This window comes from Cricetulus griseus (assembly GCF_003668045.3).
Source record: "Cricetulus griseus strain 17A/GY chromosome 1 unlocalized genomic scaffold, alternate assembly CriGri-PICRH-1.0 chr1_1, whole genome shotgun sequence".
Taxonomy (NCBI): domain Eukaryota; kingdom Metazoa; phylum Chordata; class Mammalia; order Rodentia; family Cricetidae; genus Cricetulus; species Cricetulus griseus.
In genome coordinates, this window is record NW_023276807.1 from 100,396,632 (window position 1) to 100,411,673 (window position 15,042).

Genomic DNA, 15,042 nt, shown 5'->3' on the forward strand with positions numbered 1-15,042 from the left:
GTAATTCCAGCACTTGGAGGCTAAATTAAGAGAACTGAGTTCCAGATCAGCCTGGGCTATATAACAGTAATGTCTCAAGTTAATAAATGTGTGTGTGTGTGTGTGTGTGTGTGTGTGTGTGTGTGTGTGTGTGTGTGTGTTCGCGCGCGCGCATTGGGAATTGGGGATATAGCTCAATGGTAGAACACTTAACTAACAAACACAAGACCCTGGGTTTCATTCCCACTGCTGCAGGAAAAAAAGGGGGGGAGTGGCTAGGGAACTAGAGAGATGGTTCAGTGATTAAGAGCACATACTGCTCTTGCAGAAGACCCAAGTTTGGTTCCTAGCAATCAAGACCATATTATAACTCTAGCTCCAGGGGCCTCCTCAGGTATCTGCACTCACATGCACACACCACCTCCCATACACATAGTTAAAAATTAAGAATAAGTATTTTTTTTTTAAGATCTAGGTGCAATGTGGCATTGTTAATTACAGTCCTTTTTCTAAAGTTGTCACCTCTTGATTGTGGAGCTTGACTCTCTCATTTGGGCATGCTTTATAAATAGAATTTTTTTTAGTCAGGCATTAGGGGCGCACACCTTTAATCCTAGCACTCAGGAGGCAGAGGCAGGTGGATCTCTGTGAGTTCGAGGTCAGCCTGGTCTACAGAGTGAGTGCCAGGATAGGCTCCAAAGCTACACAGAGAAACCCAGTCTAAAAACAAAACAAAAACAAAAAACAAACAAACCTTTTATCACTATAATTAGAGACAAAGGTCTTGGGGAGTTGCATTTTAATTTGATAGGCATTGGACATGATACTATAAAAACATAAAAATCAGTATTTCCTTATCTCCCCCCTTTTTATAGTTGGCTTTCAGCTCTTGAAAGCACAAAATGGCTCCATCACCTATCTGTGCTCTTGAAGTCGGCACTTCTTGTAGTGCATGCTGTGGACCGTGATCAGCGACCAGTGTTAGTGCACTGCTCAGATGGCTGGGATCGTACTCCCCAGATTGTGGCGTTGGCTAAACTCCTGCTCGACCCTTACTACAGAACAGTAGAGGTGAGTGTGTCTGAGGGAGGGAGAGAGCATTTCAAGATCGGTTGAGGAAACCTTTAAGAGGTTTTGGGACTGGAAGTTAGGTCTGTAGATATTACCAATTTGTTGTGATTATGCCTCCGATACTTAGAGCAGTGTGGCTAGGTGTCTCTTGCTAATTCTTTTTTTGTTTTTGTTTTTTTGTTTTTTTTTGTTTTTCGAGACAGGGTTTCTCTGTGTAGCTTTGGAGCCTATCCTGGCACTCTGTCTGGAGACCAGGCTGACCTCAAATTTACAGAGATCCGCCTGCCTCTGCCTCCCGAGTGCTGGGATTAAAGGCATGTGCCACCAACGCCCGGCCTGGGGAAGGATTTTTACAAATGTAACATCAAAGGCAAAAATAAAAGAGAAATTTGGGTAGGCAGGTAGCATTTATGTAGTACATGAGAGAGACTTTGTCAGTGTCCTTTAAATAACTACTGAATGGAATTGGTGAATTGAGATATTGGTGTAAATGGATGTGCCATTAGGGAGAGAGCCTTTGGCTCTGAGCCTGGGCCAGATGGACATATCAGGAGGCTGTTAAAGGAGATTGCCATTGGTGCCATGAAACTCAGGATGTCACAGGTGCTAGTACTACATAAGTGATCTCTCCTTGGTTCCTCCCTGCAGGGTTTCCAAGTCCTTGTGGAGATGGAATGGCTGGATTTTGGCCATAAGTTTGCTGACCGGTGTGGTCATGGAGAGAACTCAGATGATCTGAATGAGCGTTGCCCAGTGTTTCTTCAGTGGCTTGATTGCGTTCATCAGCTTCAGAGGCAATTTCCTTGCTCTTTTGAGTTCAATGAAGCATTCCTTGTGAGTTTGGACTTAATGATGCTACATTTTGGGAGCCACCTACACTTAGGGAATGTTGATACAAATGTTAGTGGGCCATTTTCACCCAAAATCACACATTTTTCACATTTAATTGGGAGCCATTGCTTTCTTTAAAAGCAGTGCAGTTAACAGGCATTTTATTTTTCACTCAGTGAATCTAGGTACTTTTCCTCTGTAAACATAGAGTTTGTTTTAAACTTGGCTTCTAGAGTGTATGGTCTAAAAAGTAGTTAGAAATAGAAACAATCTGAATGTGCCATGATCCCTTCCAGTCCTTCCACCAATGTGCTTTCTGCTCCCTCTTCTTTGGTGGAAGATGTACTCTCCCTGTCTCAGCCCCTTGTTGCCCTGCCCTTCACTCTGCCTCCTGCATTAGAATGTCTTTGACAGAGAAGCGCTGGTGGTTGGGGTCAGGCCCTGCAATTGGTAATTGTGAAGAGGAAGCCATCTATTAACTGCTTGTGCACACACACCCCATATCCTGAGTAAGCTGAAGTGTTCTCAGGGATGTCATGGTGAGTTGTTGTTCAGTTGGGCTGTACCACACTGTGTGATTTTTTGCCTGGTTGGATTTCGCAGGTGAAACTGGTACAGCATACCTATTCCTGCCTCTTTGGAACATTCCTGTGCAACAACGCTAAGGAGAGAGGGGAAAAGCAGACTCAGGAGCGGACATGCTCTGTGTGGTCACTTCTTCGGGCAGGCAACAAGGCTTTCAAAAACCTACTGTATTCATCTCAGTCAGAAGCCGTATGTACCTGTCAGCCTGCCTCTGTGATCAGCAGAAGGGATTTGGGGGTGGGGTTGCATGTGAGAGCAGTTTGAGTAGTGCCTGTTTTTGTGAAAATATGCCTACTGTCTCAAAGTCCTGGTTCCATTTCCCATTTTCTGCCGTTCTGCCTGAGGAAAGCCTGTTTCCTGTTTATGTTCTGGCCTGCCCATGTCCAAGCTGGGTACAAGGTGGTTTGGTGTAGTACACATCTCTACTTTGCCATCGTAGACATGAATCATTGAGGATTCCTCCTCCAGAGCTTACTGTATTCCTAGCATGTTTCAGCTCAGCAGAGGGAGGGCACCAAGTTCTTTCTCAGATACCTTTTATGGCTACGAAGGGTCAGCTACCAGGTTCCTGCTATTGTCCCCATAAGCCAGGCAGTAGGAGCCACTGCAGCTTCCACCTCAACACAGAGCTCTTTCTGAGGTCAGCATATGTCTGTCTGTGATTCTTCCCACATGGTAGGCCTTTTAAGACTTTGTTCCCCCAAAAGAATACCTCCTGCTAGGCAGGAAAAAAAAAGGTGCATATGTCTGTATATTAAAATGTATTAATGTTGTTAGCATTCAGGCATTTACACATCTTAGTAACTTGCATTTGCACACCTTAGAACACTTTCTTAGGCCCTAAAATACTCTTAAGAGCCTCACATCTTTTTCTTTTCTTTTCTTTTTTTTCTTTTTTTGATTTTTCGAGACAGGGTTTCTCTGTGGCTTTGGAGGCTGTCCTGGAACTAGCTCTTGTAGACCAGGCTGGTCTCGACCTCACAGAGATCCACCTGCCTCTGCCTCCCAAGTGCTGGGATTAAAGGCGTGCGCCACCTAGCCCGGCGAGCCTCACATCTTAAGCTTTCATATCTTCACATAAACTTTATACCTTAAAGTACCTTCTTTCTATGTAATTTTCCACGAGACATAGGTGGCTGATTACTGAGAACAGTCACAGTAAAGTCGGTTCCTTTAGATAAAGGAATAGTAAAAAGTTACATTGAAATCTGTTCTGTGAGTTTGTCTCTTTCTCTGAGTCTGGTAACAAGGTAAACGGTGCCTAGACCTAGTAGTAGCTCTAGGAGAGAGAGGCCTGTGGCCTGAATTTCACACACAAAGAAAACTGAAAAGGCAGCTCGGTAGGATATGCTGAGGAGGCAGAGGCAGGAGGATCTGAGTTTGCGGCCAGCGTGGGCTACACTTTGAAGCTGTCCTGGGTTAAGGATACCTGAACCTGGCAACATGGTGGTAGAGCAGAAAATAAAGTTAGTTAGGGGGAAATATTTTCTTACGTCCTGGAAACTGAGGGTGGGGAGTCCCAAGACCAGGGAAATGTAGGAGAGCTCACCCTCAGGAACAGGCAGCAGGTTGGGAAACTTAAGCTGTTGATTGACAGTACTTATCTAGAGTACATCTGACCTATTCAAGGTGGATCCACATCAACTCCCTGGAGCTAACAAGAAGTTTTTGAGTTTAGAAAAAGAGATTAAGTTTTAGACACATTAGCAAATGTTCCCTTTGTCAGATGCATTGTAAACCCTTAGAAATAAGCAGAGGTAGGTAGTGGTAGCACACACCTTTAATCCCAGCGCCTGGGAGTCAGAGGCAGGTGGATCTCTATGAGTTCAAGGCCACCCTGGTCTACAGAGCAAGTTTCAGGATAGCTAGGGCTGTTTATACAGAGAAACCCTGTCTCAAAAACCCAGGAAAAAAAAATCAAAGCAGGCTAATCAGAGGTTATATTACTTTGCTGGGTAATTAATACACTTCTCATTACAGTTGAAAGGTATGTGCTGCTTCTCTCCTTCACTGTGCCTCCTGGGGAAGTGACAATAAGGGAGGGAATGTCTTTATTTTCACATGACTAATTTAAGTGATTCTATAAAACAGATTTTACAGTTTCTGTTGAAGCTGAGCTTTGAGGAAACACATTCACCATCTAATGGAATGATTCTTATGTAGTAAATCATTCATTTGGTAAAGATCACCTGAGATAATTAGTAAGTTAGTCTTTAAAGGATTCATTAGATTTTCATGCTCACAAGAGGCTCTTAAGTGAAAATTACTGCCAAACAGACCCCATGGTTCTATACCTGTCCTCTTGGGGGAGACACCTTTCTTTACTGATGCCACCTCCTTGTTGATCTGTGACCCAGCTGTGTTGAGTGGTCCACCTGGGTGTGTTTGTTCTTGCTCCTTATTTCTAGACATTTCTAAGAGACTTTGGGGACCTGCATAAACCTGTGTCCTCCCCCTTTCCTCAGGTGCTATACCCCGTGTGCCATGTGCGGAATCTGATGCTATGGAGTGCAGTATACCTTCCCTGCCCTTCTCCATCTACTCCCACAGATGACAGCTGTGCACCATACCCAGCCCCAGGCACCAGTCCTGATGATCCACCCCTGAGCCGGTAAGCCCAAGGCTCAAGTCCTGTGTGTTGGTATTCTCTCTCCCTCCTTCTCCTCCCCCCCTCTCCCTCCCTCCGAAGCTGACCTCAGACTTCCATTGGTGTGATTTACTGGTATGAACCACCACATCTGGCTGAAGTTTAGCTTCTTTTTTAGGAGGGTGGGTGGTTTTTGTTTGATTTTTTGAGACAGGGTTTCTCTGTGTAGCCATGGCTGTCCTAGAACTAGCTCTGTAGACCAAGCTGGCCTTGAAGTCACAGAGATCCAGCTGTCTCTGCTCCCAAGTGCTGGGATTAAAGGTGTGAACAACCACTGGTGAATTTCTTAAGGAAGATAGTAAGGTCTTACTTCTGGAAGTGAGTTGGGCCTGTTACTGTATTATTCTACCACATGCACTGAGAAATTTCTCAGTGATGGCATATCCATTGAGTCTATGACTCTGGTTTGTTTACCCACTACTCTCTGCTTCTTTTTCTGTGCCCTGATTGGTCTTCTGAGGCTTAAAAGTTGGATGCTGTGAAATGAGAGAAATTTTGGTTTTGCCACTTGTGAATTATCTTTATTAAGATCAGAGTGATAGATAATAAGTGAATTTAAAATGTATAATATAAAGAACCAGCAGACTACTTTGCCGCTACCTGAGAGATACAGAGCATCATGAGGAATACCTGTTGAAGGCTGCAGGTATAGCTCAGTTGGTAGAATACTTGCATGAGGCCCTGGATTTGAGCCCCAGTGCTTTATAAACCTGGCTTGATAGCACATTCCTGTACTGTCAGCACATTGGTGGTAGAGGAAGAAGATCAGGAGTTCAGGGTCATTCCTGGACTACATAGAGAGTGTGAAGCCAATCTAGAATACATGTGTCCCTGTCTCAACAATCAAAAAAAAGAAAGGGAGGGGGAAAAATAAAAGAGTGACTTTTAGAAATAGTATATACGCTGGGGAGTGATGGCACAGTGATGGGGGAATGTCCTTCTGTGTATATGTTTGTCTTATTGGTTGATAAATAAAGCACTGATAGCCAATAGGGAAGCAAGATAGGTGGAGCTAGGAGTCGAGGAGGATTCTGGGAAATGTAGTAAAGAGGGGAGTCGCCATGTGATCTGGGGAAGAGAGGATGAATGCCACTGGTGTCTTCGATAAGTCTTTATAAAATGTATGGATTAATGGTTATGGTTGATACTTAAAACAGAGCTAGCAAATGGGAAGTCCTAGTCATTGGCCAGCAGCATTGTAACTAATATTAATCTCTCTGTTTGTTATTTGGGGGCCCTAATGTTTTGGCGGAACTCAGGCAGCTGACAGAAAGAGTTATTGTTACAGCACAGGCCTTTAATCCCTTTAATCCCAGCACTCGGGAGGCAGAGGCAGGCTACTCTCTGTGAGTTCAAGGCCAGCCTGGTCTACAGCATGAGTTCCAGGACAGCCAGAGCTGTTACAACCAGAGCTGTCTGGAGGGGAATGGGGGGAGTATATGCTTTTAACTTATTTGGGGGTGGAGACTGACAATGGGGCAGTGCAAACCGTGCTGGTGGAAAGCCCTGCCACTCTAGGAGTCTGAGCCTCATTTCAGGGATGTTGTTGTAATGGTCTAGTTGTTAAACAGTATTATTATTAAAAATCTGCTGTCCTTACTGCTCTCTAAATAGCCTCTAAGAGTCTCATTTTCCCCTACAAACCTTTTTCTTTTAGGCTACCCAAGACTAGATCATATGACAATCTGACCACAGCCTGTGACAACATGGTGCCTCTGGCCAGCCGGCGCAGCAGTGATCCCAGCCTGAATGAGAAGTGGCAGGAGCATGGGCGCTCACTGGAGCTGAGCAGCTTTGCTGGCTCTGGGGAAGAAACACCTGCTGTGGAGAGCCTACGGAAGCCCAGCAGGCTACTCGGAGGTGCTGAGCTATCTGTAGCAGCTGGTGTGGCTGAAGGGCAGATGGAGAACATTTTGCAAGAGGCCACTAAAGAGGAGAGTGGGGCAGAAGAGCCTGCCCATAGGGAGCATACTGAGGTGCCAGAGGTCAAAGAGGAGGCACTCCAAGCAAAGGAGAGCAGGATGGCGGCTGAGGGCTCAGATGTACTTTGCCAAGAACCAGAGGTGGATGATGCTACTCTAAGAAACCATTTAGACCCCAGCCTGTCTTTGTTCTCACAGGATATTCCTGAACAGCAAGATGGGCACAATGTTCTCTCTAGTTCACTCCAGGATCCCCTCAGGGGTGAGGACTCCCAGGAAGTCCCTGTGGAGCAGCCTCAAATAGAAAATATTGCAGAGGACAGGGAGAATATAGCTCCTGTTGTCCCAGTAGATGCAAAAGTTGGCCTTGGTACCTCACAGTCTAGTTCCCTGCTGCCTTCCCAAGTCCCATTCGAGACAAGAGGACCACGCACAAACAGCTCCATACACATGTTACTAGAAGATAAGGTGAAGGCAGAGAGTGGGTCCCAGCTCCATCACAGACCTTGCCTGGCAAGCAGTGTTAGGTTCAGTGGTAAGGACATGCTTCCCATGGCTCCAGAGCCCAGGTCTGGTGAGAGGCCCCAGTGGGACTCTGTGCTATATAGGACTTCATCCCCTGGCAACACCCTCAGCCTGATGCGGGCTTCTTGTGCCTTGCCATTAGACAAATGTAGACAGGGAATTGTGTGCAACGGTGCCCTAGAGACTGAAAACAAGGCCTCAGAACAGCATTCAGGGTTTGGCACCCTTCAGAAGTACCCCACACCCAATGGGCACTGTGCCAATGGGGAGGCTGGGAGGAATAAGGACTCACTGAGCCACCAGCTATCTGCCACAAGCTGCAACTCTACTCACTTGTACTCAAGGAACTTGCACCACAAGTGGCTGAATAGCCACTCAGGGAGGCCATCCACTACCAGCAGTCCTGACCAGCCTTCCCGAAGCCACCTGGATGATGATGGCATGCCTGTGTACACAGACACGATCCAACAGCGCCTTCGTCAGATAGAGTCTGGCCACCAGCAGGAAGTGGAGACCTTGAAGAAACAAGTCCAGGAGCTGAAGAGTCGCCTGGAGAGCCAGTACCTGACCAGCTCTCTGCGCTTCAATGGGGACTTTGGAGATGAAGTGGTAAGTTAGGCCATGATTCCTTTGAAACTGTCCAGAGAGATGACACACAGAGGCCAAGTGCCCTTTCCACCCAGTGCATGGTTATTGGAACAGATTTTGAAAGGACTAGAAAGTCTTAATTTGCCATGTTGAGAGAGCTTGTTTGCCAATTAGCTTTGGCCATGGAGACAGCAGTCTGCCTCTTCTGTGCTGTATTGGCATTCCATTCCCTTCTAGGCAGTTAAGAGAAAGGAAGGAGTTAATGCATGATGTGGGGATCAAATCTCTTCAGAAAGGGTCCTGTGTCAGCCAGACTCTGTGGCTCACGCCTGTAATCAAGCACTTGAGAGGCTGAGGCAGATCATTTCCATAGGTTTGAGGCTAGCCTGAGCTGTATAGTGAGTTCTAGGCTACCCTGGGCTACAGAGCAAGACCCTGTTTCAGTTCACTCCACCCCCAAATAAAAATACTGTATATTTAGAAGGGCTTGCACTCCTGTTTACAATGGTATTTGTAGAGCAGTCCTGCCTTACTCACTAATAAGCTGCCTGCTTTCCCAGACTTTGGGAGCTTTGAGAGTTTGCTCTTTTTGAACAAGTGTTTGTATTCACTCTGTGGCAGGTGCTGGCAGGAGAAATGGAGAGAAGAGATTGATACTTTTATTTTTTTAAGCATTGCCAAGGGCTTAGCACTGATGAGGCTTGGTGGCTAGAAATGAGGGTGCCAGGATTCTTGGGTTCCCAGAGGGGCTTTCTTCTTTGATGGGTAAGAGATTACAAATATAAGGCAAGTTCTGGAGTAATCATCCCAGATCCAATGACCTTACAACCAAAGGAACTTTCAGCTTTTTCTTCATACTAATTAATAATGGTATCTCAGTGTCCCAAAGAGTTCAGATAAAAGAGGGCACACCCAAATCACTGTTTTCATTAAGTGCTGGACTGGATCTCGAGGCCCACCAGAATAGCTGACATAGGAACTTCTCCTCGGTCACTTCACTTGCTTCCCTAAGGCCCATCTTTCCACTCAGTGTCACTTGACAAAATCCATATGGCCTTCTGAGCTCAGCCCTTCTTTGCACCTGGTCAGCCCAAGTCTGGATGGCTGGTGTGACTGCACATTTGGCACCTTAGCACTCATAGGTCCCTGTGCTCTGTTCTTCCTTTGGGAGGAGACAGGTCCATTCTGTTCAGCTGTGTTTGTTTACCAACAGACTTCAATCCCCGACTCGGAAAGCAATCTGGATCAGAACTGTTTGTCTCGCTGCAGCACAGAGATTTTCTCTGAAGCCAGCTGGGAGCAGGTGGATAAACAGGACACAGAGGTACAGGCTCAGCCCCTGCTCTGCGTGCCATCCATGCAGGTGTCCTACAGTTCTTCTCCACTCCAGTCCCTGCCCCATGCCCCTCACCAAGGAAGAAAGTCACATTAGAATTGAGCCTCTGTATCTCAGTGTCTGGGAACCCATATCCATCAATTCTAAGCCAGGGACACTCAGTGAGCTGGCCCTCTCTCTCCATTGCCTCTGCCAGCTCTTATGGCAGCCCAGGGGGCCACTGCTACCACGTTGCCTCAGGGAAAATGAGAGTCCCCTCCAGGCAAATAATTTGGACACCTTCCTTGAACTGTTGTCAGCAGGTCTGCTGCACTGATACCACTGGAGCCCATGTAGTCCTTGTGACTCATGCTCCCCCTGGTGTGACTCTGTTGACTTCAGATGACTGGCCCATGTCTGTCACTAACCTGGTCCCATGTGTTTTACAGATGACCCGTTGGCTACCTGACCACTTGGCTGCCCACTGTTATGCCTGTGACAGTGCCTTCTGGCTGGCCAGCAGGAAGCACCACTGCAGGTGCCATTGGGGTGACTTTTAGGGTGGGATGGGTTATGGAGTCTGAACTTTGACATCTTACCAGCAAGTGTTCTGTTGAGCTGCCCTTGAGGTCACATTTCTGTGCCTCTGAAATTGGTCCTTCTAGAACTGCATTTGGGAACTCTGTTCCAATTCAATGATCACTATTAAATTTTGAAACTCGGACACACTTTGTTTCGTTTCCCAGATTGGCAAGGTAACAACTACCGTGCAGATCATCATTTCTTGTTTCCAACATACAATTGATCATGGCTACTTTGAGCAAAAACAGCTTTCTAGATGTGGGCAGGGAGCCTAGTTTTCCTACTTCTTTCTGCTCCCTGATCCCAATGCTACTGCTGAGCAGCTGTATCTAGGGAATAGTAGACACAGCTGAGGGCAGTCTCCAATCCTTGCTGCTCCCAACTTCTTTCTCCTAGGTTGAGCAGTGAGTTACTAAGGCTACTTTGCTCTGGCAAGGGTGGCAACTGTCTGGTAGATGTTTAATGTTCTTAGGATAGGAAGTTTATCAGAATCGTGTAGTGGCCACATGAAGAAGTGAGCCTGGATTGAAAGTGATGGAAAAACTTCTTTGTAGACAGATAACACTCTTAGGACCATGGGTCTCCCCCACCCTGCATCCCTAGACCAAAAGGCTTTTCCTCTGAGTTCTTTCTCCCCTCCTTTCAGGGACACTGACCGTGTTGATCAAACGTGGTGAGCATTTGCAACAACTTGTCTGTGATGTCTGCACACCCACAATAACTTCTCCACACTAATGCTGCCATTCCCTTCTTTGCACTCATTGGGCTGAAGTCTCATAAGGGAGAACACAGGCAGGCAGGTGGGCATGGGGATCCATAGCAGCTGATGAAAGAGACTGCCAGGGGTGTGTCTGCTGCAGCCTTGTGCTCCCCTCTGGACTGTGCAGGCCAGCTGGGCTGTTACACTCTTGATGAGAAGTGGTACTTCTGCAAGGCTGATCTTTCGGGGGAAGCCAGTGGGCTTCGGGACGTTTTTGGTGGGGAGAGGAGACAATCATTCCTTGATGCCAGGATGATACCGGTAACTTTCAAGTCAAATGGCATTGCTTCCTTGTTTTGTTTTTATAGACAGAAATGAACAGATACCATCTTTCCAGAGAATTCATTAGCATGGAAGACTCCACTTAGGTCTTTCAGGGTCTCCCAAAGGAAGTCAGATAAAAAAGCTTAATTGATCAGATTTGTGTCAGGCTTGTTAAAAAAGCTGAACTTCAGCAGTATGTCAAACAAGTACAGACATTGAGAAGATTTCCTGTTCTGTTTTCAAGCATCACAAGTTATTGGTGATTCATGCTTCTTAGAAAGTTGTAAAGTGCTTTTTACATTCTAGAAACAAAGAGCTTTGTGTTCTGGTTCCTTGTCCTATTGCCCTGTGTCCCACCTTCCCTTCTACAGTGTTGCTTTGTCTCATGTGGTCGTTAGTGTCCACTGCTGTGCTCAGGTGGTCCTTATCCCGTGTGGTCTGCATTCTGAGGAGCATGGCTGGGAAGTTAACGTAGAGGAAGCTTTCCTATTAACTTCCTCTTCTCATCTCTGGAGAGCTGTGTCAGGTACCTTGGAGTTTCCTGTGTTTAACTGATCAGTATTGGTTTATACTTTAGGGCTCAGCAAATGTAGGATTGTAAGGTAGGCAGAACTCATCCTGTGTTGTTAGCTTTCCTGTGTGTGTGTGATGGGCATCAGTCCGGGTGTGCAGATCCATGCAGCACAGACGCAAGGAAGTAGGGGTATTGGTGGAAAGGACAGGGGAGCCTGGAGATGCATGGGGCAGAGCAGTGAACCATAGCTGACTGACCACTGTCTAATAGGGATATATATATATATGCATATATTTCTTCATGGTCTGTCCTTCCACCTCCCTTCCACGCTGAGCATGTGTCAAGTAACTGCTTTGGCATTTGGCTTTGCATGCTGCTGGCAGCCGTCTGCATTTAACTTGCCTCTAAGGCAGTGGCCTTCAGACAGGGTTCTTCATCTCCAGGTGGGCAGCATAGTTATTTGTCTTCTTTGAGGGACCCACAGGCTAACTCCTTTTGACTTTGAATTCCCTGTGACCTCAAGCTACCCAGATGGCCAGTACCAAGGTTGGTGCAGCCACTGGGTATGTCCCCAAGTCAGCACTGAGTGCTGAGCTGGCAGCTGCTTCAGTGCTGGACTCATTTAACCACAGAGAGCTCTCTGGAGCAACTTCCTATGTATCTGACAGCCATGTGTGGAAATGGTGAGGCAGCCACTTGTCATCGTTGACCTGAAGTGAAAATGACTCCACTAGGTAGACTTGTCTCATCTTCTTCCTGGCCTGGAGAAATGAACATGTTTCTAGCACATCTATCGAGACTATACACATCAAATGCTGCTTTGTGAAGTTGTTTTTTTTTTTTTTTTCCTCACAAAAACCTACTAGCTGAAACTAATGTTGTTTTATTTCTTCTTATCTCAAGGAATTGTGGGAACGTATTCTGCTCCAGTTGTTGTAACCAGAAGGTTCCAGTTCCTAGCCAGCAGCTATTTGAACCCAGTCGAGTATGCAAGTCTTGCTATAGCAGCCTCCATCCCACAAGCTCCAGCATTGACCTTGAACTGGATAAGCCTATTGCTGCCACTTCAAACTGAAGTTCAGTGACCTGGGGTGGCAGAGGCCATGCTGCTGTTCCTTTAACAGGCTCATACACAGCCTGGGCAGTCCGAGAGGCCCATACACTTTGGAATGGGGGCATGGAACAACCTGTACAGAGATTGGGATGTACCACTGGATTGTAAATTGATTTTTGTTTCATCTTCCCTTCCCTTTCCATGCTTCCTCTTTGCCTTCTAAAAAGAAAAATGTCCCCAGTTGTCTTAATTTTTTTTTAATGGAAGCCTACAGGTTACCAGGCCCCTATAACTGCTGACTGCTGAGTTGTTTATTCTCAGGTATGATGGGGGATGGCTCAGTGCTTCCCAGTAGAAGGAGCCAGAATGAAGGTCTGAGACAGCAGGACAGAAAGTCAGCCTAACATTAGTGACCATTCCTCACATCACAGCTCTGTCAGAGCTGACTGGTAAACCTTTGCTGCCGGGGAGGCTAGAATTACCTTTCTGGAGAGTGCTGCTCCTAAGAGGGATAGAGCCATCCCACCTCATAGATAAAAACAGGATGGCATTGGGAGGAAGGGCCCACAGTGAGGTACTCCACAGAGAGGTGTGTGCTTCTTTTGAGTTAAGGGGCTGGGTGGTTGACATGTTGGCCCATGTGGATTCCATCTTTAACTTGACCAGATTGTGTAGGGCTCCCTTTGCCTCCTTGGGCTTCCAGACCTAAAGGTGCAGACTGGCCAGAATGTAGTGCCCTGCCGATGTGGTCAAGGCCTGCCCTGAACTAGGCACCTGGGAGCTCTCTCTGGGGCCTGGCCCCACAAACAATCTCTTCCTCGGCCAACACAGGGAAATCCAGACTCAGGGTTCCACAAGTCCCCCATTCCCAAAGCAAACCAATCATGCATCTCTCCCCTTAAGGGACAGAGTCCCGCAGTTACAAAGCTCTCCACACAATCAGCCCTCCTCTTCCCCTACCTTTGGGGGCTGCAGGAAGGACCCAGGCGTCCCTGTCCTGCTTTTGGCTGCCTGTTTGGGCACGTGTCTGGCTCCTGCTATCAGTGAAGAACCACTTGGTGATTGCAGGGTTCCTAGAAAATGACAGGAGGAGATGTGGGGTACCTTTCCTCAGTGAGCTTTGATGTGGTCCAAAAGAGCCTTAAACCAGTGGCTACCTGTGGTGGAAGTGGGTATAGGAAGAGTGGAGAGTAGTTTCGGTTTGTGCTTTGAATTGTTGGTATCTGTGTTTGTGCCCCCACTCCCCACCCCCAGGGCCATGCTTGGCTCTGCTAAAAGCCGCTAAACTGCTAACAAAGCAGATTGTAGTGTGAGGGCTGGATGAGGTTGGGGGGACACCTCAGTTCTAGTCTGGCCTATGTCCATGCCCCTCTCCTTTGGAAGCTGTTACCTGGCCATGGGCATTCTGTTTCAGGAAGGTGGTTCTGCATGTTCCTGAGTGTGTAAAAGAAGCCCAGAAGCCTTCCCTAGTACTGTCTGCTGAAACGAAGCCCAGGGTATCAGAGCATTGCTCATTCCTCCAGCAGCAAGTCACACAGAGGCAAAGTCTAGTGAAACAGGGTGAAGTTCTCCTCCATGCTTGCTGTGGTTTGGAGGTGTGGGTGGAGAAAGGTTGGCATAATTGAAGATTGTGCAGTTCCTAGTGACAGGTGCCAAGAGGTTATGATACGGGTTTCTTGGGTCTGTTGTACAGTGTGAATAAATGCTTGCAGCTCTTAGCCCTTTTTGATCAATGAAGCACTTTTTTATTAATATTTTCTTTGTATGTAAAGGAGGAACCATAACTCTCCGTAGCTGTACATATAACCCTTTTCTCCTAAAGAGGAGTCAATGCTCCTATATTTTTCATTTCTTTTTTGTCAAAGCAAGAAGTAAATACTTTAGAATTGTTAAATATATAGATAAAGTGAATAAAGTTGAGTGTCCGCACGGTGACATCTGCTAACGAGTTCTAATTTTTTGCCCTGTAGTTTAATCTCTCTTTGTCCTTTTCTCCCCCTCACATAGAAGTGGTTTTAGGAGCTGCTGGGAGTTTGACCTTCGGCAAAGGAAAATGACACATTTCAACTTTAGACCTTGGCAAAGGGACTTCCCAACATGCCCAAACACTCTAAACCATTTCCTTAATGATTTTGCCCCTGAGGTCTTCCACACTAAAAGAGGGCAGAGCACTTGAACATCATGAGGAAACAACTGCACATCTGTGGTAGTTAACACTACCCCTGGCCTCTAGAGTCTCTGCCCTCCTTCTCTTTTTAGACAGGAACTTGTCATTTATCACAGGCTGGCACATGTGTTAGGGGGAGCCTCTGTAAAGCTGCTGACTGAGGATACTGGTCCAAGACTGTTCACAGGGCCTAGCAGCAGCTGCATACCAGAGGCTTTCTCAGAACCACTTCAGTACT

The 15,042-nt window shown here is 46.7% G+C and overlaps 1 protein-coding gene across 7 annotated transcripts in view; it reads left to right on the plus strand.

Moving 5' to 3' along the window:
- Nucleotides 1-14,572, plus strand: part of Mtmr3 (myotubularin related protein 3) — a 103,358-nt gene extending 88,786 nt beyond the window's left edge. For 2 of the 7 annotated variants that reach the window (XM_027387331.2, XM_027387330.2), the window contains 9 exons: nucleotides 855-1,050; nucleotides 1,699-1,884; nucleotides 2,485-2,655; nucleotides 4,932-5,077; nucleotides 6,771-8,169; nucleotides 9,362-9,472; nucleotides 9,913-10,001; nucleotides 10,692-10,718; nucleotides 12,487-14,572. In XM_027387331.2, coding sequence (XP_027243132.1) covers nucleotides 855-1,050; nucleotides 1,699-1,884; nucleotides 2,485-2,655; nucleotides 4,932-5,077; nucleotides 6,771-8,169; nucleotides 9,362-9,472; nucleotides 9,913-10,001; nucleotides 10,692-10,718; nucleotides 12,487-12,658 — 2,497 coding nt within the window. In that variant the 3' untranslated portion in view covers nucleotides 12,659-14,572. Of the gene's footprint in view, nucleotides 1-854; nucleotides 1,051-1,698; nucleotides 1,885-2,484; nucleotides 2,656-4,931; nucleotides 5,078-6,770; nucleotides 8,170-9,361; nucleotides 9,473-9,912; nucleotides 10,002-10,691; nucleotides 10,719-11,467; nucleotides 12,446-12,486 lie in introns of those variants that run through there. The other 5 variants (XM_035452095.1, XM_027387332.2, XM_027387333.2 and 2 more) reach the window with 5 other exon arrangements.
- The last annotated feature ends 470 nt before the right edge of the window (nucleotides 14,573-15,042 follow it).